Source organism: Lachancea lanzarotensis, scaffold LALA0S03 (genome assembly GCF_000938715.1).
Source record: "Lachancea lanzarotensis genome assembly LALA0, scaffold LALA0S03, whole genome shotgun sequence".
Classification (NCBI taxonomy): domain Eukaryota; kingdom Fungi; phylum Ascomycota; class Saccharomycetes; order Saccharomycetales; family Saccharomycetaceae; genus Lachancea; species Lachancea lanzarotensis.
In genome coordinates this window covers 27,174-55,095 of record NW_019212881.1, presented here as the reverse complement: position 1 = coordinate 55,095, position 27,922 = coordinate 27,174, and the positions used below count along the sequence as shown (strand labels likewise).

General features: G+C 44.0%; 16 protein-coding genes across 16 annotated transcripts; 7 read left to right on the top strand and 9 right to left on the bottom strand.

Annotated features, from left to right (window-relative positions):
* Positions 1-161: 161 nt before the first annotated feature.
* On the top strand, positions 162-863 carry LALA0_S03e00628g (LALA0S03e00628g1_1; the record flags this gene model as incomplete). Its single annotated transcript, XM_022773061.1, has 1 exon — positions 162-863. One exon carries the CDS (start codon positions 162-164, stop codon positions 861-863), a length of 702 nt encoding a protein of 233 aa, XP_022627572.1.
* Positions 864-1,658: 795 nt separating this feature from the next.
* On the bottom strand, positions 1,659-2,189 carry LALA0_S03e00606g (LALA0S03e00606g1_1; the record flags this gene model as incomplete). Its single annotated transcript, XM_022773060.1, has 1 exon — positions 1,659-2,189. One exon carries the CDS (start codon positions 2,187-2,189, stop codon positions 1,659-1,661), a length of 531 nt encoding a protein of 176 aa, XP_022627571.1.
* Positions 2,190-2,197: 8 nt separating this feature from the next.
* Positions 2,198-4,150, top strand: XBP1 (LALA0S03e00584g1_1; the record flags this gene model as incomplete). Its single annotated transcript, XM_022773059.1, has 1 exon — positions 2,198-4,150. One exon carries the CDS (start codon positions 2,198-2,200, stop codon positions 4,148-4,150), a length of 1,953 nt encoding a protein of 650 aa, XP_022627570.1.
* A 681-nt stretch (positions 4,151-4,831) lies between these two features.
* Positions 4,832-7,276, top strand: COG6 (LALA0S03e00562g1_1; the record flags this gene model as incomplete). The annotated part of the gene is made up of 1 exon (XM_022773058.1): positions 4,832-7,276. One exon carries the CDS (start codon positions 4,832-4,834, stop codon positions 7,274-7,276), a length of 2,445 nt encoding a protein of 814 aa, XP_022627569.1.
* Positions 7,277-7,314: 38 nt separating this feature from the next.
* DPH1 (LALA0S03e00540g1_1) lies at positions 7,315-8,574 on the bottom strand (the record flags this gene model as incomplete). The annotated part of the gene is made up of 1 exon (XM_022773057.1): positions 7,315-8,574. The coding sequence occupies one exon, from the start codon at positions 8,572-8,574 to the stop codon at positions 7,315-7,317; it is 1,260 nt and encodes a 419-aa protein (XP_022627568.1).
* Positions 8,575-8,811: 237 nt separating this feature from the next.
* On the top strand, positions 8,812-10,317 carry SHQ1 (LALA0S03e00518g1_1; the record flags this gene model as incomplete). The annotated part of the gene is made up of 1 exon (XM_022773056.1): positions 8,812-10,317. One exon carries the CDS (start codon positions 8,812-8,814, stop codon positions 10,315-10,317), a length of 1,506 nt encoding a protein of 501 aa, XP_022627567.1.
* A 52-nt stretch (positions 10,318-10,369) lies between these two features.
* On the bottom strand, positions 10,370-11,410 carry BOP3 (LALA0S03e00496g1_1; the record flags this gene model as incomplete). The annotated part of the gene is made up of 1 exon (XM_022773053.1): positions 10,370-11,410. The coding sequence occupies one exon, from the start codon at positions 11,408-11,410 to the stop codon at positions 10,370-10,372; it is 1,041 nt and encodes a 346-aa protein (XP_022627566.1).
* A 555-nt stretch (positions 11,411-11,965) lies between these two features.
* On the bottom strand, positions 11,966-12,599 carry YIP3 (LALA0S03e00474g1_1; the record flags this gene model as incomplete). Its single annotated transcript, XM_022773052.1, has 2 exons — positions 11,966-12,472; positions 12,576-12,599. 2 exons carry the CDS (start codon positions 12,597-12,599, stop codon positions 11,966-11,968), a joined length of 531 nt encoding a protein of 176 aa, XP_022627565.1.
* A 229-nt stretch (positions 12,600-12,828) lies between these two features.
* LAP2 (LALA0S03e00452g1_1) lies at positions 12,829-14,823 on the bottom strand (the record flags this gene model as incomplete). Its single annotated transcript, XM_022773051.1, has 1 exon — positions 12,829-14,823. One exon carries the CDS (start codon positions 14,821-14,823, stop codon positions 12,829-12,831), a length of 1,995 nt encoding a protein of 664 aa, XP_022627564.1.
* Positions 14,824-15,318: 495 nt separating this feature from the next.
* On the bottom strand, positions 15,319-15,729 carry LALA0_S03e00430g (LALA0S03e00430g1_1; the record flags this gene model as incomplete). Its single annotated transcript, XM_022773050.1, has 1 exon — positions 15,319-15,729. The coding sequence occupies one exon, from the start codon at positions 15,727-15,729 to the stop codon at positions 15,319-15,321; it is 411 nt and encodes a 136-aa protein (XP_022627563.1).
* A 729-nt stretch (positions 15,730-16,458) lies between these two features.
* LALA0_S03e00408g (LALA0S03e00408g1_1) lies at positions 16,459-18,405 on the top strand (the record flags this gene model as incomplete). Its single annotated transcript, XM_022773049.1, has 1 exon — positions 16,459-18,405. One exon carries the CDS (start codon positions 16,459-16,461, stop codon positions 18,403-18,405), a length of 1,947 nt encoding a protein of 648 aa, XP_022627562.1.
* A 173-nt stretch (positions 18,406-18,578) lies between these two features.
* ALG11 (LALA0S03e00386g1_1) lies at positions 18,579-20,303 on the bottom strand (the record flags this gene model as incomplete). Its single annotated transcript, XM_022773048.1, has 1 exon — positions 18,579-20,303. One exon carries the CDS (start codon positions 20,301-20,303, stop codon positions 18,579-18,581), a length of 1,725 nt encoding a protein of 574 aa, XP_022627561.1.
* Positions 20,304-20,637: 334 nt separating this feature from the next.
* Positions 20,638-21,625, bottom strand: MOB1 (LALA0S03e00364g1_1; the record flags this gene model as incomplete). The annotated part of the gene is made up of 2 exons (XM_022773047.1): positions 20,638-21,445; positions 21,606-21,625. The coding sequence occupies 2 exons, from the start codon at positions 21,623-21,625 to the stop codon at positions 20,638-20,640; spliced, it is 828 nt and encodes a 275-aa protein (XP_022627560.1).
* Positions 21,626-22,905: 1,280 nt separating this feature from the next.
* On the top strand, positions 22,906-24,363 carry RIT1 (LALA0S03e00342g1_1; the record flags this gene model as incomplete). The annotated part of the gene is made up of 1 exon (XM_022773046.1): positions 22,906-24,363. The coding sequence occupies one exon, from the start codon at positions 22,906-22,908 to the stop codon at positions 24,361-24,363; it is 1,458 nt and encodes a 485-aa protein (XP_022627559.1).
* Positions 24,364-24,648: 285 nt separating this feature from the next.
* AEP2 (LALA0S03e00320g1_1) lies at positions 24,649-26,262 on the top strand (the record flags this gene model as incomplete). The annotated part of the gene is made up of 1 exon (XM_022773045.1): positions 24,649-26,262. The coding sequence occupies one exon, from the start codon at positions 24,649-24,651 to the stop codon at positions 26,260-26,262; it is 1,614 nt and encodes a 537-aa protein (XP_022627558.1).
* Positions 26,263-26,328: 66 nt separating this feature from the next.
* GPI12 (LALA0S03e00298g1_1) lies at positions 26,329-27,093 on the bottom strand (the record flags this gene model as incomplete). Its single annotated transcript, XM_022773044.1, has 1 exon — positions 26,329-27,093. One exon carries the CDS (start codon positions 27,091-27,093, stop codon positions 26,329-26,331), a length of 765 nt encoding a protein of 254 aa, XP_022627557.1.
* Positions 27,094-27,922: the final 829 nt, after the last annotated feature.

Genomic DNA, 27,922 nt, shown 5'->3' with positions numbered 1-27,922 from the left:
ACTTTGAGGGTGTCTGGGTGTGAAAATGTGGGAGAGACTAGTCACGTATATTTCACGTGACTATACCCTCTAAAGTGCTTAATATAATAACCGTTGGCTGGTTACACATTTTACAAACCTGGTCCTTCCAACTTAACAACAACCCAAAGTTTTGACCCAATATGAAGGACACACAGGATACACATGAATTCTTGCTACAACAAGATACAGAACAAACACCGCGTTTGCCGCGAGACACCTTTTCCAGCGGTTTCCATCACGAACTGACAAAACGGAAACGGGCTTATACCGTGCTTGCTGTGATGATAGGAATAATGGGGATGTTGATAATTTTGGCATATGATGGCAATGATGAAGTTTTTATCGTCCTGCTTGTACTGCTACTTCTTTTGGGCGTCCCAGTGACCTTATACATGTTTGTTTCGAGTACACTTCTTTCGCACAACAACAAGCTCTTGATGCTGAAGCTACTTGTAGCGGAGGATCCAGGACTGGACTCTGCAAAATGGGACACCGTTGCAGCAAAGTCGAATTGGAACTTCCACAACTCGGATCCCTCTATGACGCCGTATTTCTTCTACGACGGGGATGCGTGTTTGACATATTTCAGAGAAAACATGCTGCAGCCGTACAGTAGGGCACAGGTCGCAGAAGGCAGTAATGGCACGTCACTGACCACAGAAGGCACTGAAGGCACTAATGGCACGCCAAATAGGCCACATTTGGTGCTTCCAAGCATCAAGGACGATCCGGAGCTAGGTCCGTGGACAAAGATCGCCGTAGAACGGTACCTGGCCCACCTTGAAGCTAGTATTCAAGAATTGGTCAATCCACAAGGTACAACTACAACGACAGAGAATTGAAGGCCCAAAGACGAAACCGAAAACTAATTCTTGACACGGTTGCCAAGTCTTCCTCACTCGCCCTCTCACTCGCCCCCTCATTCGCCCCCTCCGTCCTACCTCAACAAGCCAACCACCACAACCAACGTCCCAGCCCCATTGTCACACACAAACCACCGTACAATTAGCCGTTCCCAATGGACGTTTCTTCTGGCCCTAAACCGTTCACGTCATATATAGATGTGCCTACGTGTTTGTTTCGCTTGCCTTGCACTCCCAGCGACAGTTTTCCCATCAGAGTTCACCCCTCCTCATCATTATCATGATTTTCAATTTACAGACGTCCACCCACACACCCACCAACTTTCCACCCACACACCCCATGTCTTTTCCCGAGTCACTTTCTTCCACACCCCCCTGTTCTTTTTCCTGACCCGGCCCTCGAGAGCCTATCGTTTCACAAACGGCAGCAAACCCAAACCCGTTCCCCGACGAACAATGGCGCCACATACACATACTCACACTAGATTTGCAAAATCCAGCCTCTGCATTCGCCTGCGTGCGGATCCGTCTCAGCCAACCATTGTTGATCGCGAACGGGGCTGGTGCCGATAAGCGGTGTGTCTTGTAGCAACCGGCACAAAGGACCAACGCGCCTAGAAAAGCGGGGCCGGAACTCATATGCACGCTTTGCGGCTGGGCAGCCGGGTGTCACGGCAACTGCTGCCCCTCTTCTAACATACATCAAGGCCCTCTGCGTGTGTTTGACTGTAGACACATTGGCTCCTGCTGCTTACGGATGCATGAAACGTTTCCTTATCGGTGGACGCGCCCCTTGTCATACTGCAGAAGGATCCAGTATCCCGCTGTAATGCATAAAACAGGCACCGCACCTGCATGCGTGGGGAGTAAGCACAGGCGTGTGTGACAGCATGGAGAGGAATTGGAGAAGAAAGGAAGGGGGCCCAGAATGAGAAAAAAAAAAAAAAGGTTGGATCCCTTCCAGCGGGTATATAAGCACGTCGGAAAACCCGCTGAGGTACGGTCTTGATCCTGAACATCGAAACCCACCACCAACAAACAAATATCATTGCAAGGGGTTGAAGTACTCGAAACGAGGGAATTTAAAACTAAGGGGATAGCCGGGAAAAAATTCGGAAGACGTTGCAAATTAGCGCAGCATAGCACAGCAGAGCGCAGCATTGCACAACAGAGCACACAAAAATCATTTAATAAGTGTAAATTTACAACTCCAGGACCGTGAAAACTAGTAGGTTCGAAAAGTGTGACATTTTCATCTGGCTTTTCCACGAGGCTCCAAAATTTCAATCTTTTTTGCCGTCCCATACCACCAAATGTTTCCAGAACACCGTTTACAATTAGATCGGATCCATCTGACCGAAAATCCCGTAGATGATTACCAGCGCACCTGGCTCGCTACGGACGAACGACAGCCACCGCACGTGACGCGGTCTCGGTACCGCACATGTGCGGTGCAGGGGTTTCACGATGTGTTGACACCTCAACAACAAGAAATGCTGCCGATGTCGACGTCAGCTCCGTCGTCGCTAGTGCCCTCGTCGCCTCAGACGCGCTCGGGTCTCGATTGTTCCGAATATCTATTCCCAGACGTGCTATCGCAAGTGGCTTTGCCACAAACGCCGTCCACCCAGCCACCACAAGTGCAGCCGCAGCAGCATCAGCGCGGAACGGCCGGCAGCAGCAGCAGCAGCAGCGGCGGCGATTTGAACTCACTCACCAAAAATCAGCAATTCCGTCTGCGACAGATCCAATATTCAGACCAGCATGTATCGCGTGCGATCAATCCAAATAACTGCGTTTTGTGGGATCATCACACGGGATACGTCTTTTTCACGGGAATCTGGCGTCTGTACCAGGATGTGATGCACGCTCTGGTGTCGCTGGACCGACCTGATGGGCCCGATGCATCCGACGGACTTGACCGCAAAGCTCACTGTAAACTCGAACTCGACTATGTGCTATTCAAATGTTTGTACGAGCAGCCGCAGCCCGTTGACTCCGAAAACCATTTTTCTAGGCGCAAGCAATCCTCGAAGCGCGGAAGCCGTCGTACCAGTGTCCCCAACACAAGTAGCACAACAACAACAACAACAACAACAACTGCACCATCAACAGCAATGGGCGTAGCATCTGCGGCAGCAGCCGCGGCTACGGCGGCATCACCACATTACTCTGATATCCACTGGCACAATTTAGACCCGCAACTAAAACAAGACCTGTGTCGTATTTATCGCGAAAACTACCATCCCACCCGCGATTTTGAATTCCACGACCTCATGAAACGTATTCGTGGTGGCTACATCAAAATCCAGGGTACATGGTTACCTTTTGAACTTGCCAAAGCCATTTCTGTCCGGTTTTGTTTCCCAATTCGATACCTGTTGGTGCCCATTTTTGGGCCTGATTTTCCTCGCGAATGTGAAAATTGGTATCAGACATTTGTAGGTTTGTTTCCACCAAAGGCAAACAATGAGGTATCTCCCACATCCACAGCCTCTGTTGGTCCTGTCAAGCGTACACGCGATCGGCCCAAGAAATTAGACTTTTCCAATGTGCCCTCATTCAAGAAAAACCGTGTCGATGCTGAGCTACTTGACGCATCTCAAAACTTGCTGAAGCTTTCACGCAATAACATGAGCCCACAGACCACAAACTCGGCAGTACCAGTGCCCCCAGTGTCCCGAAACAGAGCTTCATCTTGGAGCCCCGGATTCAATACGACACAACAGCACATGCAGTCAAACCATTTGCAGATGTTACCTCCGATCAAACCCTTATTGGACTCGTTGGAGCGAAATTATCCTTCTCCACCAAACTCGGCTACTTTCAATACCAACAAGACCAGTCCCAGCAGCACTGAATATTTTTCCTCCCCACTTGGTAGCGAAACTCGTTATTTCAGTCCTCCTGTGTCTCCTGGTTACAGCTCGTTGACCACAGGACCTAGGTTCAATGGTTTGGGTATCATCAATGATTCGGATTTCAACTTTGTGGCTACTCCTTCTTCGTCTTTGGCAATCAGAAGACAAGCACCAAAACCGATGGCTGCTCCTCAGCGTCCTTCGATGGAAAACACCCGCACTGGACAGTCCACCCTCAGCAACATTGCCCATTTCTACAATTCCCACGGACACAAATATACCTATCCCGGTGGCATGCAGGTCATGTACCATCCACAAAATTTCCAAATCTCACAAGAACAGCAGCCACATCATTTGCACAAACCGCAACCTTCTGGTAAGGACGATTTCTCCGTTGGTGTGTAAATGCTGCTCGTCAACACCAAGAAAAAGGAAGATCTCGCATCTTGTCATTCCTGGTGAGAGTCACGTACATTTAATAGCAGCTCAAAATATACCACTCTTCAACCTATGTAATATGTCTGAAAGTTTTGTTTCCTGCGCAGCTTTGTTATGATAACTTCAAGAATCAGAGTGTAAGTAGCTCGCGGTGATGGTTAACATATTGTTAATATAGTGTCAGTCTCATCGATATTGCATAACATAACGTAAAAAGAATACAGACCTCTAAAGAAGGAACAGAACTCTTGTGAATAGCATTAGAGAATCCATTCAACTGAGGAACAATACGGTGCTAAAATTGCGGCGTTTGAGTGAATGTGAAGTCAGAGATAACATCGCAAAATTGAGCTTTGATGACAGACATCTATAATGATTAAATCCAGGTTACAATAGAGCGGGACCTCAATTTTAAGCTTTTGAATAACCCGGAGATAAAGGTGCTGATTAAAAGCCTGGTGAGATATGTTAAACTCATGAACAATGACTCTGAGTCCGTAGATGTCAATTCAAAATCATCCTTCACGTTGGTATTTTTCATTTGTTAGGCGGCTTAAATATTAATTAACATGGTGATAATAACAAGCGTGTTGGTACATCTTCAGCTTGAGACCACAGAACTTGTAGGGCAGAAAAGCTCCATTTGGGATGGACTTTCTCGATTATCAAACTTATGGACTAGAAGATACTACCACCAATGATTCTTCGCTTCCAGAGCCAGCTTCAAGGATCAAAATCCAGTCCGAACGGTCGTCCATACATCTAGAGAATGATTTCCAATTGCCAGACCTGAAAGCGACCAATCAGACCGGAGTGTCTAATTCCAGCACAAGCTTGCAAGGCCGCATGCAGAAATATGCCTCTCTTTCTCTTGAGCTGCTCACGGCGTCGGAGATTCCTCAGTATACGGGTGGAGAATCTACCCCATCTTCCAAGGGAACCTTGCCTAGAGGTGATAGTCTAAAACAGCTATTGAAAAGCAAAGAAGATACTGCCAGTGACGCAGATCTTCTTTTGTCTAAAAAACTTTCTAGAGTGTTAAGCAATTACTCCTCTGGTCCGCTGTCAAACATCCAGTTGCGGAAATCGTTTGAGATTCTAGAGGACAACAGAGAGAAACTCAAATTCAAAAGTGATACCATTGTGCGTGCTGATTATCTTGGATTTCTCGCTAGGAAGTCGTTGAGAAGTGAATTAGAGAACGAGCTGCTGCGATCCCATTTAACAATCATAGAAGAGCTCCAACCAATTGTCAGACGGGTCAAAAAGATTTCTCAACCAGTGAAATCATTACAAGAAATGGGAAGCAACGTCTTGTCAGAGCGAAGCTCTCAGAATTCAAAGAAGTTAAATTTAGACATGGAAGCCATCTTCGAGTTGCGCAAAAACATTGAGGAATTGCGTCTCAAAAAACAACTCCTAGATGTAATACGGGATAAACTCACCCTTACGCAGTTGGAAGAAGAAATTTTGGTCAACGCGCCAGTCAATGAAGAGCTTTTTAAGGTCGTGAACAAACTGATGGCAATAAAAGAAACCGCTTCTTATCTACTCTCTCTGGAAAATCCAAAGGCAGGTCAAACGCTTTTGACACAAGTCAATTCCAAAATGGAAAGAGCTAATAAACGCATTTACAACTATTTGGTGAATTTCTTCCATGATTTGCATACCACCTCCAAGACATTCGGAGAGCGTGCGTTCGCCTCAGATGACAAGAGCCTGATGACTTTCCAGAAATGCATGGTCTACTTGTCAAATGATCTCCCACTTTTCAATGAGGTGCTTAACAAAATTGTAAAGTTGAGGTCCCAACGCGTACTTAACGAATTTTTGTCCCAGTTTGATTTTGATTCTTCGAAGGGCTCAAAACCAATCATAATGTCCGCTCACGATCCTGTACGTTATCTGGGTGATGTCCTTGCCAATGTCCACTCTCTAATAGTTGACGAAGCCGACTTCATGGCCTCAATGTTCAAGTTTCAAGAATTAGACATTCAAGGTACTCCAAAGTCACTACTTCAAGAAAACGGAGAGTTTTTGGATGGATTAGGCGTGAAGCTACTTAATGAGACTTTTAAGCCATCGGAAAACTCTATAAGAATACGATTGGAACAAATTATAAGATTTGAAGACAACCCGCTGGTGAATTTTGATATTTGTGAGCTACTGAAACTATACGAAATGATGTTCATTAAATATGGAATTTTCCCGGACTCTTCATTGATAAAGCATTTAGATTCCTTGAAAGAGAGTGCAGGGAATGAAATTCTCACTGGAATTCTTAAATTAATGGACTCTGAACGGAAGGCAGAGACCGAAAACGGGCTTTTACCTCCGGAATGGCTGTCAGACTACTTGAATTCACTGTGCGAATTCTTCTCAAAGCTTGAAAAAAGCGGAAGTCTTGAGGAATCCCAATCTGTCGTAGATGCCAGCTTCATTAAGAAGACCGTGGGACAGCTAGTATATGGCAAGATATTAGAATATCATCAGGATAAATTCCCCCTGGCTAAGAGGAATCGAAAGGAAAAAATATCAATGTTGCTCTCAGAAATTAATTGCCTAGACTTGGTTTTGGCCAGAATCACGCCATACAAGAGTAGCATTTTCCAAGTGTTGGCTTCTGGTGATGTATATGGAAACATTGACGCTCAATTGGATCAGTCAGTTAAAAGTGCGATAAATTTGGAAACCACTGATCTCTTTGAGAAGATGGGCTTAGCCCTTTATTGCAATCTTTTCAACATGATCTTCCCTGTCGAGTCAGTAGAGGACGAGTTGGATTATGAAATGTACTTCCCGGCGAGGGATAATCCGATCATGAGCGTAGAGACAATTGGGACAAATGTTCATGATAAGCTCAATGAAAGTTTGCCTGATATCTCGAATGATATCCAGGACAATCTGATTTTCAACATTATTTCTCCCAAGATTGCTGATCGCATTTTGCTTGGCTGTCTTCAAAACTTATCGAAATTTTACGAGGTGTTTAGAAAATCGCTGCAACAGCTGTACCCGGATGCGCAAGAGGAAATCATTGGAATTCTAAACTTTACAGAGCAGGAATTTAACACACTTATAGGTCTGAGTTAAAAAAAAAAAAAAAGCTGGTTTCTCTGCTAGTTGCAAAGCTAACGAATTGGAGTTTTACCCCGGCCATAGCCACTTGATTCATAGTAGTCCATAGGATAAAAATCCTCACTGAACATACGATCCTGTTCTAACAAGACGTTGGCCTCATATGGTGTGAGTAGTGGTTTATTAAACGCATAACCCCAATCAATGGACAGTCTGGGACAGGCAACCTGAACGAAGACATCTATGTCATCAAACATGGCCAATTTCTGAGGAAAAATCTCGCTCAGAATGATTCGACACACATTTTTTCCAGTGGCCCTTAATTTCTGTTCCAAGTTGTTCACAGTAGCCAAGTTTCCTTGGCGACCCAAAGCACCCAAGATAAGTCCGAATGTCTTTCCCTTCTTAGCAGTGCTGAGGGCCTCGGCTCTAACCTGCACCAATTGTTTCTGATTATACTTTTCGAGGGTGAACTTACGGCTATAGGGATCGTAACGGAAGGCCGGTATGTCTGGATTGTGTATCATCGCACTTTCTAGATGGAATCTTCCATCTCCCACGTATACCATAGCGTCTATCTGGTCCTTTTCCAGTCTTTGAGAAGTGCAGCCCAAGACTTCTCCTTTTGAGAGTGGTTTTATTTGAGGAGGGATGATGTACAGAACGTTTTCACCCTGTAGAAGCTTTTCTTTGATACTATGGATGGTAGGATTGAACTGAATGGTACCAAACGTTGCTATTTTGGAGCCACTGGCAAAATTCTTCTGTAAAGTCTTGATGAGATGAGTCTCATCGATGTTGATGGTCACAAACACATACAGTACCTTAATTTGCGTGAGATCGATTGGCACCAAACAAGAGTGCGCGTAGTGAACGATGAAGTCGCAGTCCAGACTCCTGGCGGTGAAATCGTCGATGCAGCATGCCCCATAGGAAACGTCACCCATCACCACACTTTCGCAATTACAAAACTGCTCTAAAATGTCGCTCACCACCAAAGCATAGATGAGAAGACCCTCTGGCATCTGCAATGCAACTCTTTTTGCATTATGCTTTCTGATGTTCCACACAGTCTTATGTATTTCAAAATTATAGTTCGACGGTAGTAACTTGATAGCCTCGTTGAGGGCCGCGTCCTGTAGGATATCATCTGGGATTTGATTTACGGCCCGTCTCACATTTGTTCTGGCTCTTGGTTTCGTCACTATTTCGTTGCCCTGCTCCTCCGTTACCGTGCTGACGTGATCGCCGCGTTTTGTCCCAACAAACCGTTTTCTGGGCCTTTTGACTGGTTCGTTTTGTACCGTAGTCATCTTGTTCAGTTCACCACGTAATCCTGATCTTACCTCAGTTGTTTTGACTACTTCTCACCCCCAAAACTTGTTGTTTTGTCAACGAGTTTAGATTTTTCACTGTTCAACTCATCTCATCGCATCTCATCGCATCTCAATTCTTGAATATAATAAACTACAACATTGACCAGATGGAAACTCAGATATAAAAAGGCGTCAGATCGAGTCCACCGATTCTATCCTTAAGTGTCGATAGCAATGCTAACGCCCAAGTTCAGTGTCACTCAAGATGAGGAATTTTTACGTATAAGTATAGTAATAGCTACCGTTAGATTCAGCGCTTCAAGCGTTGAAATGGTCGTTGACGATAAAGTATTTATATTTCACCTGGCACCATATTATCTAAGGCTTCGTTTCACCCACGGTTTGATTGACGACGAAAGGTTCAAGGCTGAATTCAAGTCCCAGGATGAAACTATTCAGATCCAGGTTCCAAAAGAAAATAGAGGCGAGTTTTTCGAAGATTTGGACCTGCAGACAAAGCTATTAGCAAGACATGGAGATCTGGTTGGAGCGGACAATTTGGAAAACGCTTCAGAAACACCACGAAAGGGTCCGTTGATCCAGGAAGTGTCGTCTTCTCAAGACGAAACCACGGATTTGGCGGCTCAAGCAGCCTCTACAAAACACTCACACGCTGTGGAAGGTGACGAGTTCAATTGGGAAATTGAACAAACCTCTGCGCCAGTTTTCGACGCTGCCAATCTCTTGAAGCCCAAATACGGGTTTGACAACAAGTACGATACGGCCATAGGCGTTTCTGTTGCAAATGGGAATGATATCAACGAATTAGACGAACCGGACAAGTGCAAGAGCGAAGACCGGACTCAAGAAAGACTCCGCAAGGAAAATTTGAAGTTTGACCCCGAATACTACGTTTCTGAGTATATGACCGCGAAATATGGTGATAAAGAAGATGCAGAGATCAACGGGATTCAAACAATCCTAAAATCAACTCCGCCGTTGGCTAAAAAATTCCTCAAATGGTACAAACAAGCACAGGATAAAGACCAGGTCGTGCCAGTTGAGTTTTCTGAGCAAGAACAGAAACAAATGCGCGAATATCTGCCCAAGAAAAGCTACCTTGTGGACGATGTAAAGGGCCAATATTTCACCATTTTGTCGTTGCTGTTCGCTTACTGCTTCGAGCAAACTGAAAATGAAGGAGCCCATAGCACTGAGTCTGGCTGGACAATTGGGAAACTAGCGCCACAACTATCGTTTTTAGACCAGCAGATTGTTTTATCCGAAGATGTGGCGCAAGTGTCCATGATAAAGGCGATTATCGTGACGGGGATTAGAAGAAGTCTGAGCTATCCATTGCACAGAAACTTTGATCTATCATTAAAAGTTTGGAACTACGTCTATTATATTCTTCGCGGCGGAAAAAGATTGGTCATTCAGGCGCTACTAGATATTCACGAGGTTTTTCGATTCCACGATGTCTACTACGTTTACAATACGATTCTGATAAGTGACTTGTGCGCTTGGTTTATATCTGGGGGAAGAGAAAGTATAATCAGAAGCTTGGCAATCACGCTGAAAAACGAGTTGGATCAAACGAAAAAAGAGGACATTGACTTCGATTGTATTTGTGGCGTCGATGAAGAAACGGGTGAACCTCAATGGGAAAACCTAACAATCGAGGAGATGGAATATTTAGCGGAACAGGAATATCTAGAGAAACAAGAGGCTAATGCTTGAAGGCAGATTGATGGGGTATTAATGTTTGTAATTGTCCGTAGGAAATCTGCTTTTAACTGTTCAACAGGTTATTAGCAAAATTGGGACCTTTCGTAACTTGGGGTATTGGTGTCGTTTCTCGACTACTGTGTTCACTGCACGTTTGCTGATCGTCAAAATCGTTCTCGTCTTCGATATGTCCCTTCTCTTTCGGTGGCCCATAGTATTCTGGAGACTTTCCTAAATCAGGCAAACGAACTTGATTTGGCACATTCATATCTATCACGCCAAAATTAGGAGTTACACTCGCAGATTTAGTTTTCCGATGTTTTCTTATTGGGCCTGCCCGTCTCATCGCAGATGGCGGAGCTGGATCGTAACTCTGCCAAGAGCCAAAATTTATCACTGAGGTCATCGGATTGTGGGTTCTCCTTGCCAAATTTTGAGCAGGCATTTCCTGTGGAGAAAGATGAGCCGGTCTAGCAAGTGGTACCGAGAAATTCCGGCGATGAGAGCGGAATTGTAGAGGTGAGGGACCATTCATATGGTACGACGAAGGAGGAGGTGGTGGAGGGCGAGGGGGACGAGAAGCCAACGGCAGTTCGTCTTTGTCCTCTTCTTTCAGGTCCCGATGTTCAGACAGACTTGCTACAGCTGCAGCCCCGATTCTCGCCGGCGAGTTGGTTCTGCGATGCATACTAGAAGCAGAGGCGCCACGCCCGTTATAGTTGCCCGGTGGGAAACTATAATTCAGTGGTGCCGAATCTGACCTTGACGGCCTCAATGCTGTAGGTGGAATTTGGCTTCCAACCGCCTCTTGTGGTTTATTGTAATTTGTTGTCGACGATGGGTCCAATCCAGATCCCGATCCCTGGAACAGCTGTGCAATCATGGGACCCGGAATTCGAGCGTTCATAGCCGTTTTCAGTAGCTCGATCGACCTATTAACACATTCCAATTTGTAATACTGCTGTTTTGTCTTTTCCTGCTGCGTTTTGAACGCCAATGCCTGTACTAATGACGACTCCGAAAACGGCCATTCCAAGCATTCGTTGCCAAATAAGGATACCATTACATTTTTTTCGGGCTTCGACGGACCACCAGGGCTGCCCATTCCTTACTAGAGGCCTGTTGCAGTGATCTAACGCGGCTATGTAACCGTTTGGGGTTTGGTTTGTTGAGTTGAAGGTGATGCGCGTGTTAAACAGTTCGATATTTCGAGGTTGATTAATGATGGTAATCCAGTCGGTCGACTAGAGAAACGAGTGTATATTCGAGTAGATTAATGGGTCGCAAAAGTGTTTAAGGTGTCGGTGGGAAGTCATGGTCGATGTTAATCAAACTGATGGAGCTGGAGTGTGGACGTACTGGTGGTTTGCAGATTTTTGAGTGTGTTTGTCAACCCTTTGGTGTCTGCTATGCTGCCATTTTTTGGCTTATTTGGGAAACTTGGAAATCTATCGGAATCACACTCAGAAGTGGTCAAATATTGTCCCGAAACAACTTGTCACCACTGCACTTGACTAATGACGCCTCTAGATTTTTCGGTAACAAGGACTACTTCCTCTAGTACGAACATTTCCTGTTGTGTTGTTAATTTACATAGATATCTTTACACTGCAAAATCCAGAGTTCCTCAAAGAATTCTCCATAAAAAGCACCATCTACATTAAACGGTCTCTTCTTCAAATACTGTCTCGATTGGTTTCTCCACAAACGATGCATGGCCCAAGACGGACACCGCAGATGCACCGATCAGCCACATCAAGGTGGTAAAGGGCGACGCGAAAAATCCCAATGGCACAGCGACGCACATCAACCCGGTGTACAGCTGAGAGCTTTTGAAAGCACCAAACGGCGTAACCAGGTCTTGGCCCTCCAGTTTGTTGATTCCGTAAAGACCGAAAAACACAAACACAAGCACAAACAACAACAACAGGTTTGTGAGCAATGTGTAGACACTGAGCAGCCCCACAATCAATGCGTAGTTGGTCGAGAAGTGTCTTAGGTTGTAAGATACGCGTGATTGCAAATCACCGAAATTCTGGGGTTTCGAGACCTTTTTCACGTTGAAAAACTCCTGGACAGGACGCAGAGTCGATAATTTGCTCTGCATACCTTGCAATTCAGCCTTGATACGCTCCACGGACAGATTATCCGCATATCTTGAAAAGTTCTGCGAAGAATGGAGCAAATTCATTGTTAGTTTGATGCATATTGAAAGTAAACAAAGCTGATGCTTACTCGTCAAACATCGCTGGGGCGAGAAAACAACATACAGAAAGTTGAGAGAGCTGGTTCATTATGTCTATACGCAATTCTTCTTAATGAATACCACGGTCTATTAGTTTCCTGAGATGTGTCCTGAGTGTGTGTGTAGTATGTAATGTTCCAAGTATAGATCAGATACACTGTTATTTTTCACATCCCATTATGGACCGTGAAATATAAACCGATTGTGAATTTTAATCTTGCCCCGGAAGAGAATCGAATGGCCACCCAATAGGGTATTGTAACAACGTACAGAAGACGTTATAGACCCAGGTCCTGCTTCACCAGGGCCTTACAGATTGGATGGTACATATCCTTCAGTTCTTCAAAAGTTGTGACGGCCAGATCACGATCCACACTGTTGAGCAACCGGTAGCCTGGACGCACAAATTTCATACGACCAACGGTTCCCAGCCATTCTGCCAGCTTGCCGTAGGACTCGGTCAACCTAGCGGAAATCTCAAAGCGGAACGTGCGGAAAACAACCTCCGCATTTCGTGAGTTGACAGTTCGGTCAACGTAGATGGCCAATAGGGCATGTGCAGCGGTTGGATTCTCAGACCACCTGAAGGCTGATTTTTGATGTGCTTTCGTTGCAGGGACACCTTGAACCAGGGAGTCAAGCAACAGTACTATCTGGTTGGAATTGAAGTCTTTGACGTCGTCTGCTGCAAATGAACTTTCAAAATCTTTCTTGTTGCGACTCGTCTGGGCTTTGAGAATCCATTTCTCCGCCAAAGCGTATACGTCATCGGCCAAAGTGGTGATAAGTTCTGGTTTGGGCGGTAGACCCGGGGTGAAAAACCATTTCTCCCAGTCGACACCCTCCAAAAGATCTCTCTTGTCAGCGTAAAATTCGAATAAGGTGTCGAAGAATTGCCAGGTATCCAAGGACTGGCGTTGAAACTTTTTAAAGTAATGTTTGATGAATGGGTCAAATGCTTGTTTCCCACCCAATAGCGTCTCTAGATATAGCAGAAACGTGGAACCCTTCTCGTAGGGCACGGTAGAGAAGGCTTCGTCCGGGTCCGTACCATCCTGCAGATTTTGCACAAGCTTAGAGAAGCGGTCTGGGTTCTTCATGCTGTCGATCGAATTACCAAGATCGTTCCAGCCGATCAACGCACTAAAATGTCTGGCAGCCTCACCATGTAGAGCCCCCATTATTCTCCTTTCCAAATATACCGTCCAGCCTTCATTAAGCCAAAAATGGTCCCACGAACAATTAGTGACCAAGTTACCAGACCACGAGTGTGCAAGCTCGTGTGCAATCACATCCACGTTGCTCTTATCGTGGGCAATCAACGTAGGAGTTGCGAAAGTCATGTTGGGAGATTCCATGCCACCGTAAGGGTACGAATTTGGATTTATGAGGATATCGTAAGTCCCCCATTCATAGGGAAAAATGATCTTTTCTGCTGTTTGTATGAATTTTTCCACATCTCCGTCAAACTCCCATTGTGCGTCTTGAAGTCTGAACGGTTCGGTGTAAACTTTGGAACGGGGCCCCACGTCGGCCGCTTGTAAGTCTCCGGAGGCAATTCCAATCAAATAAGTTGGGATTGGGACATCTTGTTCGAAATGATACGTTTTCAATTCCGAAGACGTCTCAGTCTCTTCCTGGGATTTCAGGATGCCTGAGAAAACCGTTGGCAAGGGAGAAGTGACGTTCGCCGAGAAGGTAGATTTCACTGACGGTGAGTCAAAACAGGGAAACAACGAGCGTGCATGAATTGCTTCTAGTTGTGAAAACACGTATGGTTTACCAGATGTCTGATGGCCTTGAAGCCACTGGAGAGCGGTACACTTCTGAGTGGTTTCGAAGCTGCAAGAAAGCTTGAACGTGCTGGGTAGTGTGCCATCTGGCGAATGAACCACCAAACGTGATCCTAAGGGTTCCCTTCTGGGCTCCACTTTGAAATCCACCTTACTTCCGTCTATACTCACATCAGAAACCTCCAGAAATGAAGTGTCAAGCAAAATTTGGGATGCATTGGCCACATTGTGCAAGTTATAGTGCACCACGCCACTGATGGTTTGTTTTTCAAATGAGATTTCTAGGTTCAAATTCGAGTGTTGCACCTGGAAGGCCTTGTAATTCGATAGGGTAGAGTAGTCAGTTTCAGGGCTTTGCTGAGGTCTCCGTTTCTCTAAAACGGCGGGCAAAGTGGCCGACAAAGAAGATGACATTCTTAAACCTTTTATTAAAGATAACGGCGTGCAACAATCGTTGAACGCTCTCAATCTCTTGAACATCGGCCGTTGGCTTCGATTGTATGTTCTATTACAGTTACAAGATATTTAGTCGTTTCTTCTTGGCACACTACGTATACAGTGACCATATTTTCTATATATAAAAAGTCCAGCGGTAAGTCAACTTTAACAAGCTAACGTCCTTGTTTGAAGGTAACGAGAAGCTGTAGTTAGAGTATAAGTGATGGATAAAGTGCCTTGTGTGTTGTAGACTTTTGTGTTGCTCTTGTTTTCTTAAGTTCAAGTGCAGGGCCTTGGGTTTATTGTAAATGGCGCTGTTTGCAGTTTGTTTAGACCACCGATGCTATTCGCTATGTTCAAGAGCTAGCGTGATTTCCACAAGCCATACGAATCCTGCGTTTCTGTTCGCTTGCTCATTTCTTATAGTCGCTGGTTCCTGTAGAATCCAGGTTTGAGTCCTATGCATAAAACATGTCCTGGTCTCTACGTGACGGGAGTCACAGTGTTTCTGGCAACAGAAATAGTGCGCTTCAAATCTCAGAATAATGTAAGACTGCCTTCCCAGAGTTTATATGCAACTCGCTGCACAATTCTGACGACAGAATTGCGCTGTCCCGTAGCCAGAATCGTCCACATATCCCATTTGACACAGTGGCGTGCAGTCAATCCTATCTCTTTAACGATGAGCAGCATTACTGCCAGGCCAAAACATATCACAATTGCAACAGCGACCGATATGTCTACGTTATACAATGCACGTAGCTTTTTTTGATTGATTGGAGCCTGCTTTGCATACCGTTTCCCCCAGGGACGCCAAAGAAAAGATTTCTCTTGTACCGGCTGCTTCTTGACAGCTTTTCCCTGATTGCTTGGGTTTCTCTTGAAGACGGCTTTTAGACCACTCAAACTGGTTCGTTTTCGTGATTTTTGCAATGAAGTAGTGCTCATCTTGAGTTTATTGACCAATTGTCGCGGGAAATTTTTCACTCGGGCCGGGCGTCACGTCTATCAACGTCCGGTAGATGTTACAACCAACCAGACTTGACTGTTGTACACTACTGCCACGTAATCGTTCTGCTGGGCTCCGGGAGCCAACACTGACTGATCTTACTTTGTTTACTTTTTGATGAAAGAAATCCCTATATATTGGATATACATCGAAGCTCAAAACAATGGAGTATCTGAACAAGAACTAGGTTTTGATACAAAAACCAGCGGCCAGCTGACAAACTGTTGCGGTTAGAACATGGAACATCGCTTTTATTTTAGAAACGCTATTCGTCATAGAGACACGCACACTAAGTAGTGTGCAGATGAAGTGCACGCTATGCACAATGGCACTAGAACATGGACATTCCACATCTTAAACCTGAAAGTACACCAATTATGAAACGTACGAATAATAAATCGTTGTCGTCGAACTTGTATCGAAAGCAAGCACGGTTCCCGAACCTATGTCTTACCTTCCTGTAGTCTCTTATTATGCCTAAATGGTTTAATTTAATTTTTAGAACATCGGACATCTACCCACTCCTCTACCCATTCCTCTACCCTCCATTTCCACAACTGTCATCCCCGTATAAAAATACCTCATTTATTTCATCATTATAATAATGTTAGTTCAATCATCGCTAGAAGAGCACTCCTTCCAAAACAGCTTCGAAAAACAGTCTTCATATGAGATCAATGTCCATGAACTCGACGATTGCTGACCGTCGGTCATTCATTCAGCCGGGTCAGTCAAGCTCTGGAGAAAATCCCCCACAAAAAGGTCCAGAAGTGGGCTTGAAAAGCTTAACTTCGAATGACCCAAGTATTTATGAAAGAAGCCCGGAAAACAGAAAAGTCAACGGGAATCAGACCCCATATCCTGTGGATAACGCATCTTCAGTCGAAAAAGTACACGAAACGCCTCGAGCGGCCCACACAAATGCGGATATCTTGGAAAACTTGTTCCAACAGCAGAAAAGCCATGCACCTTCTCTTGCAAGCACCACGAGCGCAGGAGTGAGCAATTCGCGAATTTCGCAACAGTGGGTTCACAATTCCGTTAAACAGCAAGATCCCCGCTCGCCACTCGTGGTGCTAATCCCCACATCGGCCAACCCCACGGAAGTGCTCGCTCAAAGGTTCACAGCATGGAGATCCGTAATCCGCTCCATCTTAGTGTATATGACTGAAACAGTCTCCATTCAAGACGAAGTGGTTAGACAGCAATTGCGACTATCTCATGCAGTGAATTTTCCGTTTTTTTCCACGGAAAACCACTTGCAACTTAACACTCCCGAAGAGAAGGCCATTCAAAGATTTTTCCTGCCGTTTGGCAACGGTTCCGTTCAGGACCTGCCAAATATTTTGTCACAGTACCACTCTCAAATGGCAAATGCGGCTTTGAAGTCATCTAAAGAACTGGCAAATGAAGTTATTCCCAGGCTAGAAGATTTGAGGGGCGACCTGCTCATAAAAATTAAGGAAATTAGAGGCTTGAGCTCGGACTTCAAGAATGGTTGCAGCAAAGAACTGCAACAAACAAAGAATGACCTTAAGCAATTTCAAGAAGCTGTAGATGCAGCCAGATACGGGTCTCCAAAACACGACCCTCATCTGCTCAAAATCGCACTTGATAGACAAATCAGGAAACAGCTGAATGAGGAAAACCTTCTTCATGAAGCGTTTGAAAACCTTCAAGGGTCTGGAAGAGAACTCGAAAAAGTTGTGGTCATGGAGATTCAAAATGCACTTACTGTTTACGCGCGTCTTATGGGACAGAGTGCTCAACTTGCCTTTGATGTTTTGATATCGAAACTCGACACAGGTTTCTTCAATAAGGAAGCGGATTTTGAATGGGACAATTTCGTCTCCAAAGATCCCAATTTCATACAGCCCAACCTTCCTATAAGGCATATGAGGGATATTGTTTACAAACATCAGGAGGATCCTTTAACCTATGAAATTAAATCCGGATTTCTAGAGAGACGCTCCAAATTCTTGAAATCGTACTCCAAAGGGTTTTATGTGCTAACGCCAAGCTACCTGCACGAATTCAAAACCCCAGATAGGAAGAGAGATACTATACCGGTCATGTCACTCCCGTTGAATGACTGTACTGTTGCTGAGCATTCTAAAAAGGGCTCCTCTGGTTATAAGTTTATTTTACATGCCAAGCAAAATGGCATCATTCATCGAGGCCATAACTGCGTATTCAGAGCAGAATCCTACGAGTCAATGATGGCATGGTTTGAAGACCTCAAAAAGCTGACCTCGACTTCTAATCCAGCAGAAAAAGCTAAATTTGTCACCTCCAAATTGGAATTGAACTCTGATCACAAAGTCTCGAGAAAAGCTTCATCAATGAAACCTAATGGCAGAGCTTTGTCACGTCAACATTTATCCACACCACAGCAGCAGCAGGGGCAGGGCACTTTCCCAACACCCAACTTGGACAACCAAACAAATACTAATACCTCTGTTTCCATTCCCGAGACCGAGTATAATTTACATGAAGTTAACATTGCTCAGCCAAGGATGTCACAGGGCAGCAGAAATCATACTTTTGATGGAGATATCTATATTGAAAATGAACACGACCGTGCTACACGTCCCACAGATGCCAAACATTACTAAGTTCTTTTTGAGAACGCCAATACAACCGAATATATGGTTTGTTGTAATATTTAAATCTTCACAGGCGGCAAGAATAGGTTGAATCCTTTTACTTGTCTTTCGAACCATATGTTATTGTACTAATACCAATTTCGTCACTTTAATCATGATATGTATCATTCTCTATTTAGCTTCTATTGATGCGCTAGTTCGATCTCTGGAAGATCTTCAAGCACTCTGTTCCATTTTTCAGAAAACGTTGTATCCGAAAATTTACTGAGAACGCATTTCTTGGTTCTCTGTGATATGGCAAGCTTTTCTTCGTCACTCATTTCGGAAACCTGTAAAAATATATCCCTGAGCGTCTTGTAGTTCTTTGAAGTATATTTTGCAAAATCCGGATCCGAGGGATCTTTGAAGAAGAAGCCTGTCCTAGTTGAATCATTACACTCGGACACCTGTCCATTCAACTTAGTATCCCACGGCACTACAATATCCAAAAGGGGACCAGCGGAAGCGTGAACGAGAGGAATCAAGCCCGACGCCGCATATTCGACGACAGAGATACCAAAATGTTCGTTCCACATTGCATTAATTCCATAAGTAGAATTGCGCAAGTAATCTTTCATAATAGTGTATTCGCAATCGGTTTTGAATTCCACCAGCTCCTTGGGTAAAGTATATTCATCAAAGCACAGTTTCTTCAGTTTTTCAACGTATTGGCGATCTTCCTCGGTCCTAGTTGATCCAATGAAAACTAGTTTCGGAAGTTTCACATTCTTTTCGAGCTTTTGCTTCTCTAGAGCTGAGGCATACGAAGTGACGATCAGACTGTGTCGCTTTTCAGGTCTAAATTGAGCGATGATAACAGCTTGGTTTTCTCTTTCCCAACCGCTGCTTTCTTCTTTAAAAATAAGGTTTTCCGTTGAACATGGTGGATAAATAATCCTGCTGTCGCAAATAGGCCAGATTTTTTTGATATGGTTTTGAGTCCAAGTAGAATTTGTGCTTGCAATGTCCACATAGCTTCCGGTGCCACTGTATAAAATCATGAAAATCCTCCAATACAAAAACTTGAGTCTCAATCCAATGTTGCTTTTGAAGTTGGGCATTTGGGATAGTTTGTCTAGCATGTCTGATGATATTATTGGATAATGTGTGTATGTTATTACAGGAATCCTTGCAACCCATTTCGCAATTGGATAAGTAAATGGATAACCCATTGTATCACACCATACATCTGGGGAAAGTTTGTACAAGGCTTCAATAGCCAAGACTATCGATCCCATTGCCTGTCCTAGAAGTGTAAGTCTTGGCCATGTCTTGGGATCAACGTAGCGTCTCATTCTAAGGAACACAAATACAACCCTGGAACTTTCGAGCTCATAGCCAAACCTTTTGCTGACTTTTGAAAGTATTTCTTCGCCCGAGGTTTCGAAATCGCCCGTGTAGATTACTGTCACACAATTAGAGTCTTTTTGCAATGTTGTCTCAACAGCTTTCCACAAGACTTTTTCACCTCCACCACCAGCGTCACAGTAAGGGTGGAAAAATCCATAGATGACTCTGTTATACGTTCTTTTCGCAGGAATCATGCGATTTATGAAAGTTTCGCGATTTTGACGATCTTCAGGGCCAACGGCTATCTTAGAACCATAAACTCTGTTAGAGTAGTCAGACGGTTTGAATGAAGCCAAAATCATTTGTCTTCTCACGCTGCCTGTTTTCCAACCAAAATCAAGCACTGGGATCTTCTTGGTAGCCTTTTCAGCAGCTAGAATAGCGCGGTTGACTCTTTTTCGCCATTTCACCGGAGGTGTTCGAACAAAATGTGGTAAAAACCCACTTAATACCTTCAACGAAAAAAGGGCACCTGCTATTATCAGTAACAGCGTACTCAGTATCTTAGAGGATGGCATATTGGCCCTCAGTTAATGGTTTCAACGGTTTTTTTTTACCAAGTCGATGGAATTTATTCAATAGTCTCGAGTTTCTAAATTAATATCAGCTAGCAGGGCCTATCGGTTGACCGAAACCTGAGATAGTATACAAGAGCCTCGTCTATCCTAACGCTAATACGAGTGAAGCTGTAGCCAAGAGCCTCTTACTTTAATTGTATATCATTGACCAAATATAACGCCGGCGAGTATCTTCAATCAATCGTCTCGATAATATTAAAAACGCCCATATATATAAAATTACCAATCACCGCTGTAACAACAACAATGCACCTATTTTCCCTTTACTCTGAACTTATCTGTCCTTAAGCTCTTGTACTAGTTCAATGAGTGGTCCGTAATCTTGTTTCTTCAGCAGCTGATACTCCTGCGTAAAAAGACAGAAATGCCTGAAACTTGTGTTGAGGACAGTTTGTAGGTTTAGCTCAAGCATCTCGTTAAAATGATGACAATAGACATGGGCATAGATGCGGAAAAGCCTTTTCAGAATAGGTCTGGCGTTGCTATCGATGAAGGCGGAGGAGAATGGTATGCTGGGCTTAGAAGGAAAGACTGTTTCGTCGTCAAACTGTTCTTGACACCATTTCATCAGATATTCGACGTACTTGGGGGCAGAAACGGAAAGTGGGGGGGACCCGGGTTTGACGTACCACAGATATTCGTATTCGCTTGTGGCAATCATGCGGGGGCACGATTCTGGGGAGCAAAACTCGGTGATTGCACCATATAGCATATTAATTTGGTTGTAGAAATCGACGCAATGAACAGCAACCCATTCATTTACATTTTCACCCTTGGGCAGTTTGACGGCCTGATTGAGGACGCCCTGTGACCCTAACGTGGTTTCCACTATTTCTTTCAAATCTTTATGTGACGACACAGTAGTCCCTTGTGATGCACTCAAATACTGTTTTTGATGAGAAGGTGTATAGTTAAAGTCTGTTATGTTACCGTTCTGCACTTTTTTTTGCGGTGTTGAATAGAGCGGGTTTCCATTCTCGCCCAGATTTGGGCTGGATTGATCGAACTCATGGTTGGGAGTTTTCGCGGTATTCCATTTGAATCCTCTTGTGGATCTGATAGTTTGACCGGGACTTAAATGGCTATGGCGAGCAAATATTGTTAGTAACATAGTCTGAAATGAGGCAAGGGTGGCTATAGCGTCCCAGGAGGAAGGAAGGAAGTGAATACCTTCGCTTTCGCGCTCCATGGCATTAAAGTTGCGCGTCTCTCTCGATATTAAGAGATCCGTTAAGTACGTACAAGTTTTGTAGGAAAGACATCTAATGTTAAGGTCTATGAAGCGTTCGTACCAGTGAGCAATTGAGTTGGAGAAAATCGTCTAGCAGCTGGGAAAAATGGTTTTGATCCGCCCGTCAATGAGATTACTTGCGATCTGGATTGATTCAGATGTGGGATGCTTGAATATGTTTAGGTTTTACTAGTTTAAGCCAATTTCTCGTGTAGTACGATGAAGATAGACAGTCATTACTGAGAAGAATGGGCTCAGTACGGTAGACGAAGAGAAAGGAAGAAGAATGAAACAACCGGAATTGTGTTAGAAAGTTCAACGAGCCCCAGAAATGCTTTGAGTCTGGTTCGTGAGATCTTACAAAATTCTTGATCCACTCTCGTCATCAATGTATATCACTTTCTACGATTGTGACGATTTCAGATGCTCGACATCGGACGTATTCAAAGATGGCAAGAGACACTTCGTTATTGTATTCCCCGCACGTATTAACATTCGACATGAGCTCTTACGTTCCTTCTATCATAGTTTTTTTCGTAATGCAGGGTCCTATTTACTACGCTTTTGTCTTGGAAAACCCAATACTTTGCAACTGAAGAATTAAGGTGTTCCTCAAGTAGCTTAATCTTGGGCCCTATACGCTATTCTATTTCCAGAAGCTTTTAATTTCGTCCGAATGAGTTCTCCGCTGTTTACCTTACGCTCGTAATTGTGAGCATTGCAATAGCATGAAGCATATTACTGACAATTTAGAAGATTCTAAGAATTTTGAAACCGACGTCTCGATGACATGTAGTCATCGTGTTCACTATGACACAGTGATCAATCATTTGCCCCAACTTTCCATTGTGTCAGAGTTTCAAGATCGTCAGGTAGTGATAACAAACAGAATCGACACACTCTCAAAGATATCGCACCATTCAAAAATTGTCGAATAAATCTTTGCGGGCGAACAAACCTTTCCCGAGCCCAAAATCTACCTTACCTTCAGTTCAAGTTTGACCCGAGGTCTGTAACTCCGCAATCTTATGTAATGAACTGACAACGAGCGGAGTGTTAGTTTTCTCAAGCGCTGTGTTTTGTCTCTTAACGATTCTAATTGTAAACATTAGCCCTCGAAGAAAGTGCCACCTCTACTCGCTTTATACCGAGCCCGTAACTTCATCAGTACTCACACAAGTCGCTTTCCTTGATCATTGTCCTTCAAGCACATAATTTTCTACTGGGATACAATTCAGCTCATCGACGAATGAAGCATCAAACAGAAAATCAACAGTAGATGGAACACCAGTCTAGTTTCGTTCTCCTGCTATGACTAGTGGCTATGAGCAGACTCTTAATCTGTTGAACAAGGAAATCAAGAAAGAAAACAAGGCCACTAGAAATCGAATTCAAAGCATCTTACTTGACAACAGGTTTCTTAGCGAACATGTATTGACAGTGTTCCCAGACTTCCCGGTAATTCCCAATGAAAGGTGCGGTTTATGGTATTGCAAACCCGGTTCTTTCAATCAAACAAGTTACTTCAAGTCTACTGATGGGCATACAAATCAATGGGATTTTAGCTTACGACGTTTAAATCTACATTTGCTGCCAACATTGGCGAAGAATGGCGGAATTGTTGTTGTTGATAGTACTAGACGAGGCAAAAAGCTGCCCGATGCTCTCAGCAAAACAGTACCTATTTGGTGTGCGGTTCTCAACTCTTTGATGTTAGAGCATCTTGGAAGAGAAGACGAGGAAGTGCTATTTTGTCCTCCTGGCACTGTATCTAAACAAGAATACACGCAGATCAAGGCCAAAATCCCAAGTCTGGTAACGAAATTTAAAGCGATCAACGCCATTTCGGGTGCAGAGCTTGCCAGGCTCTTTCGTGGTAAGATTCTTCGACCGCTATGGGTGTATCCCGGCTCATCGCTATTAAACGCCCAACATGATCTTTTCACCGGGGAAATCGTAAACGTGAAATGGGAAAGTCCCGAAACAGAAACAATCATCCCCATTGTGCTCTGTGCAGTCAGCTACCAATGCCAGGATGGCGTCGACAACAGACACGGCTTTACGTATGTCCAAGGTGCAGCCGACGATCACGAATTGTGGTCAGAAGGCCTGACTGCCGATCTTCTTTGGGAAAATGTGTCTACGCTAGGGGACTTAACGCTTAGCGATCAGAGAATTCGAGACTTCATCACTGCTCAGACTGAACTGAAAAGGAACAACACCAGTGCGAGCAACGCACTCGACGATCTGATTAGCACCGATATTTTGACGCCGGAACTGCACATAGGAAAGATTGTGGAGCCATTAAGACTGAAAAAAGACCTTCAGGATCAATTACTCGCCACTTATTCCTTTGTCGTGATTCTAAGCGAACACGCAGAAGTCGTAAGGGACGCAACTGCAACACCCTCTGATCCTAGCTACAATCCTGCCATCACCATTGTTAAGCTTTCTAGTGGCTCCAAGAAGAGCTCCAAAAGTTTACGGACAACATTGACCGATATCTGTCCTCTGGCGGAGTCTCATCTCAACGACGCTCTTCCTATTTTAATTTGCTGTGGTGACGGTAAAGACATGTCAGTCAGTGTGTTACTCAGTCTACTATGTCGAAATTATAATCTCGAAACTTGGAAGCTCGAACAGCAGCCCCATGCCATAGACAAGACAATAATCAAAAGGCATTTATTCAAGATGATAAGCACACTGAACGGGAGAAACATAAACCCACCGCGAGCCTCTTTGAATAGTGTTAATGCGTATTTAATGTGACAAATAAGAACTTTTTAAGTACGACAGCATAGACCAATTTCGCCGGCAAGTTCACAAAACTTTCGTGAGCCAGATACATTCAAAACCGTTCAATTAGCGACGTTAACTGGAGGGGCATCGAGGGCGAATTGTGCACATTAGAATAGCGGGCGCACCTTTGTCAACATTAGGTCTTTCTTCGACGTGTTTGGTGACTACTATATAGCGTTAAAATTTATATAGAGATCTTATGATCAAGCGCTTACTGAGAACTGGTGCAACGAATAACCCGTGGGTAAGCTGAGAATGCTTTCCAGAAGACGCCTGTCTATACCATTCGTAATACGAAGCTGGAGCAGCTCATTTCCTCCTGTTTCTAGCCACATTCATGAGGATTTGAAACCCATTAACGGGCAAGCAATTGGTGCTCCATCAACTAGCGATGTATCAGGTAAAACGAACAGTTTGCAAGGCTTATTACTGAAACGAGCCACGAATGAAACATTTAAAGTGCAGCCAAATCCTTACAATAAGCACATCGATCCTAAAACCCCCGCAAGCCGATTTTCGGCTCCTATTCAAGCACAAGAATATGTGAAAGTTTTGATGGAATTAACATTGCAATCGAGACTGGACCCTGATTTCAACAAAATAATATTCACAGCAAATGTGTTGACGCCAACGGAACTTTCAACCCTCGTTCAAGGTCTGTTGATTTCAAGCCGTCTCGTTGAAAAACTGATACACGTTGCTCCAGGGACCCGCGGAACTGAAGTCATTTTCAACCTCTACCTCATTTACATTCAAACGGTGGGCGATAGACGCTTAACACCGCTTCAATTGAACGATTTGAACCGGTTTGTGACTTTTTTCATCGAAACATCGCAACTGCGAAAAGCTCAGACCGTTCTCGATTTCATTTTGGCTTCTTACGACAATCAAATTCCTTCGGACGTTACCACAACCATTCATTACTTACAACTACGTTGCGGTGCTTTACCTGAAAATTGGCCCGCGCAGCCAAAAGCTGGTATGATGCATAATTATTCTTCGCGCTCAAAGTACAAGGCATTTGACAGGAAATTCGTCCCTGCGCTCATTGGGCTACTCAACAGTCCAACGGGTGAATGGTCATTGAGAATTAATGATTCTTTGGAAGCAGCTATTGTATATTCATTGGGATTTATGGGACAACTGCCTGTGCTTGAGAAGTACATTAATCAGCGGTGGGGTATTTCATTAAACAGCCCAAGGGAACCCAAAATAGTTGAAACCCTTTCCACACCATCTTCTGAGATCCTTGTTTCAATCTTGACAAGTTTTGGTCGAAACGGTCGAATTGTTCCAGCTCTTGAACTAATGGATCTGTTCATTGAAAAATATCCAGAGTTGAACCTCGACACACCATTCTGGGAGCGCTTGTTTCATCTATGTACAAGTATGTGGGATGCTAAAATAGATCCTATGGGTCAGTTATCAAATGGATCGTGGGAAGTCATGAAAGAATGGCATTACAAGCGCGGAACAAAAGTACGAGCAGATTATACAGTACTCAAGGACAGGCTTACAGTCCTACGAGCTACAAATAATTACAGAGGAGCCGCGGACGTCATTACGCAATGCTTTTCACAGCTCCACCAAGAGGATTTGCAGTCTACCGAGATGATGGCAATTGTACAAAAGTATTTTAAGCTGGTACTGAAAAACCAAGCGGCATCTGGATGCTACCATCAGTCGCTGCGACTTATAAAAAATGCATCACCAAGCCAGGAACTGGCAAAAAGTTTCAGGGAGTATTTCAATTTGCACAGGCAGAAATACGTTCAGAGGACGCAAAAGCGCAGCGAGGCTGCTCAACAAAAAAGTAAAGCATTCGATGAGGACGAGGAGGAAGATATGCTTCTCGGGAGGCTGTGGTAAATAAAAAATATATTCTTTTTTTTTTGGAGTTCATTCACCAGAAAATGCTCATGACGATTTTCGCGGTTAGAATTGTTGTAATTCGTTAGCGTAGACATAGTTGCTGAACATCCACCATCCATATCTAAACCACACCATCTGTGACACATGTGCGTTGAGCATTGTTGCGAAGGACAATAGGTAAGTTTTAAAGTCGCTCACAAAAACTATCTCTTGAGATGATTTGTGCCCATACAAGAGGGCTGGAACGAATGCAGTATATTTCTGTAAAAACCATTGTTTGCTCAGCAACCGAAAATAAAGACCTTTTGAATAATGTCCTCGTAGTTGCTTGACTGTGTAGTAGCAGGAGATATGGTTAACATGATTGGAGATCCCGCGGTCATCAAAGGTGATGAAAGCGGGAATCGTATCCGTCACTAAAGATTTGAGACTGTTTGCGGTGGCTGTAAGGTCCCATTTCTCTTGCATTCCGTCTGCAAAATCTAAAACCTTGACTAAAGGATGTTTTCGACGCATCAACAGTTCTATAGATTCTTGTAATTCATGGGCCCTGATCCCGCCAAGGCCGTCTGCACCGCCATTCGTCATCGAAAATACGCGAACAGGCACACCACTGTCCAACAGGGCATCCAATTGCATAAGCGTAGGTGCAAAGAACATCACTTCATCATCCGGATGCGCTATGACTAAGTTGACGGAAGTCGGTATCGTCCCATTGAACATTTGTACATAAGCGGCCGTATTGGACTTCTGAATGAGCCCTGAACTACCTAGATACGCTATAAACAGCAAGAATACCAATTTGAGAGCATTAGAAAGTCTTGACATGACGTAAAGACTGGAGATCACCAATTGCCTGATTGCACGGTACTGGGAGCAGTACAGAGACTTAAGCGCATATCACGTAGGTATATATTGATTGAGTGGGATAGTTTCGTCGAAACTGATTTAAAAAGGTTAGCGACAGTCCCGCGCGAATTCGACAGGCTCATTATGAGATATTCAAAAGCCTATACAGTACCTATCTGGTTGTTCTTTACTTTGTAGTACTAGTATAAGTTCATGTTTGCAAAATCGAGGGAAAGAAATTAAATTTGACTACAAGAATTCGCTTCCAAATAGTTGACACCTAGATGTCGCACCCCGCTCTGCTATCACCCAGCAGTATTATTGCACTGCCTTCTCATCGAGACACCCATCAGCATCAGGAAGGAATTCATACGCCAAGCACTGACGAAAGGTTGGCTTCATATCATTTTATACTAATCTGTCGCGACACATTCATTGACAGTGACACTGTCGTCGTCCGGGTAGGGCATTAAGTGAAATGAACATCCCACGAGCCACATTCGACAAGAGCTGAATATGGAATAGAATCGGGGAGCTAGTTTACGTCATTTTTCGTATGTCGCTGCAACGAAGAATACAATTTCAATGCTTTTCTTTCGAACGTTTTACGATAGTTATTTCCTTCCGTTCAAAGATCTAAAGAGCAGTACAAACCACCAATCTGACTGAACAGCCTAACTAAACACCCTTATCACCTCACTGATTACCTTGTGACAGTGGAATAGTTTGGTTTCTGGTTTTATTAAATCATAAGTAGTATCATAATTCCAAGGTTTTTTCTTCTGCTGTCATTCACATTGAAAACCCC